The 2,296-nt window shown below is 38.9% G+C and overlaps 1 protein-coding gene across 1 annotated transcript; it reads right to left on the minus strand.

Moving 5' to 3' along the window:
* Positions 1-950: 950 nt before the first annotated feature.
* On the minus strand, positions 951-1,822 carry LOC104241907 (uncharacterized). Its single transcript, XM_009796867.1, has 2 exons — positions 1,197-1,822; positions 951-1,149 (listed from the first exon to the last, which is right to left on the minus strand). The coding sequence occupies exons 1-2, from the start codon at positions 1,820-1,822 to the stop codon at positions 951-953; spliced, it is 825 nt and encodes a 274-aa protein (XP_009795169.1).
* Between the last annotated feature and the right edge of the window lie 474 nt (positions 1,823-2,296).

Below are 2,296 nucleotides of genomic sequence, written 5' to 3' on the forward strand. Positions count from 1 at the left end.
CCCTACTGCATCATCCACTCATAGTTACCAAATGCTCTATCAATCTTGCTACTTATCATGTCAGCACCATACTGTTTGTTTGATCATGTATAGTACTCTCCTATCCATGTCAGCTCATTTAGGCTAAATAAGTCACACACTTAGCAAAATCTTGGACTTTTGTATAAGTGATAGGATTACCCATCAATCTATCCTTAGAGTACAACACAACATTAAAATCCTCACACAGTAGCCAAAGTTTGGTAATTCCTACTGCTAGACCCTTTAGTCCATCCCACAATTACTTTCTTTGCTCTACAGTATTATATCCATATATAGCTGTAACTTCATATTCTACCATCCCCATCCTATCCTGCACCAAACAATGAATAAACTGAGCTACAACACTTAGTAAAGTAACAATGTACCATTGGGTATCCCAGATAAACCATACTCTCCCATTTGAAGCATACTGATAATTTGTAACAGAGTTCCACCCTGCAGTTACTCTTAGCATGGTCCTACTAGCATTATGTTCTTTAACCCTTGTTTCAATTATAACTGCTAGCTTTATTCTCTGACTACTGATATACTTTTTTTTAACTCTTTTTGTTTATATCTCTTATTTACCCCTCTAATGTTCCAGAATAACCACTTCATTAGCAAGTCATTCTACCCCTACCTTTGTCAGGTGGTAAGGTGCTAGTACTCCAATTTCCCCTTTCTAATGGCTCAAAGACATTCCTCATTGTTACGACTGATAATGCTGGAAAGTTTATCAAATCCAGATCAATCCTATTTTCTGTAGCTTTGCCTTTATCTACTATTGGCTCCACAATCTGTCTATGCTGTTGAAGACGTGTCTGAACATTACCCTTCTGAACTGGTTCCTGAGCATCCCTTGGTTGCATATTCTCTCTATTTTGTAATCCTTCTTGACCTTGCTGCTGTGGAACATCTTGCCTATGTTGTTAATTTTTATCCTCTGGTTGATTAGCATGACTATCTCCACCTTTCAATGGTCTTTTGCACCTCCATTCCATAGTGACCTTCTTAGGCTCTCTTCTCCTGCCTTGTTGCTTCTCTTGCTGCTTATTTTGTTGTTGTTTCATACCACATTTGTGCCCAACCACTAAACATTTCTGACAGAACTCAGGTTTCCAATCATACCTGACTGATTTTGCAAATGTTCTACAATTAGGGTCCATAACTCTTACCTCACTAACAAGTCTTTAGTGATATTCACTTCTATCAACATTCTTGCAAATGATACTCTAGTTTTCTTTGCAGTGCACTCATCTGCATAGATAGGAGTACCTATTGTACTAGCCATTCGACTTAATAAACCATGACCCCAACAGTTCATAGGCAGATTAGGAAATTGAACCCATAGAGGAATTTCAGTGGGAAACTCCTCATTAAAATCAAAATCTGGTGTCCAAGGCTTTAGGATGATAGGTCTGTTATTAAACGTGTATGGCCCAAAGTAGTTAATTTCTTTCATATCATCTACATTTTGAAATTTGATGTTGTAGTAACCCTCCTCATGTAAGTACAGCTCAGGCTCCACCACATTTGCCCAATTTATCCCAACAAATCTCTTCATAGCATTATAACCCGGTGTTTTCCCAATTATATAAGCTATCACGGCATTTTTCCATTTCTCTGTTTCCAGATCTACCTCTACTTTGTCTAATTGAACAACAACTTGACCATAAATGAGTTGTAGGGGTATGTAAGCTAGCGACATACTATTTTCAACTGCTCGATTCCTCTGAAATAAATTTGTCCATGTCTTAGTCTTCATAGTATCCGCCTCCTCAGGTTGATTGTTCTCCACCATCACACTACTTTTAGCTGCATGTACCAGATTTACTGTTCCATTGGTTGAACTTGGTATCTCCTTGCTTGCATGTTAAATATGCGGCTCCTCAATGTTGTTAGTTGTTGGATGAGTGTTCAGATCCAGCTTCTTCTTAACTCTAGCACTCGTCAATGATGATTCTGCTTCACAACTCGTTGCCCCCAGTTCCTGTACTACCAGTGGTGTATCTAATTGCTCCTTCTCGTTGTCCTCAGCTTAAATTCGAGCACCCACAGAGCTACCGTAGATAGCTATGGGATTCTTCCTAGGTCTACCTCGACCCTGTCCTCGTCCTCTTCCTTTGCGTTTCGCCATGAAAATACAATCAACACACGTTTACTATCATTCACCGAGAGCACGAGCGAAGAGAGAAACTTGTTCTCTTTTCCCTATTTTCCTCTTCATACATTCTCTTCCCTACTAAGAAATTTTAATTAGCTTTTACACAAAATA

This window comes from Nicotiana sylvestris, chromosome 1 (assembly GCF_000393655.2).
Source record: "Nicotiana sylvestris chromosome 1, ASM39365v2, whole genome shotgun sequence".
Taxonomy (NCBI): Eukaryota; Viridiplantae; Streptophyta; class Magnoliopsida; order Solanales; family Solanaceae; genus Nicotiana; species Nicotiana sylvestris.

Coding starts and splice junctions, on each gene's coding strand:
- LOC104241907 (XM_009796867.1), bottom strand. CDS start 1,822: ATGGTGGAGAACAATCAACCTGAGGAGGCGGATACTATGAAGACTAAG. Junction 1,150..1,196: donor ACTAAAGACTTGTTAGTGAG/GTAAGAGTTATG, acceptor AAAATCAGTCAG/GTATGATTGGAAACCTGAGT.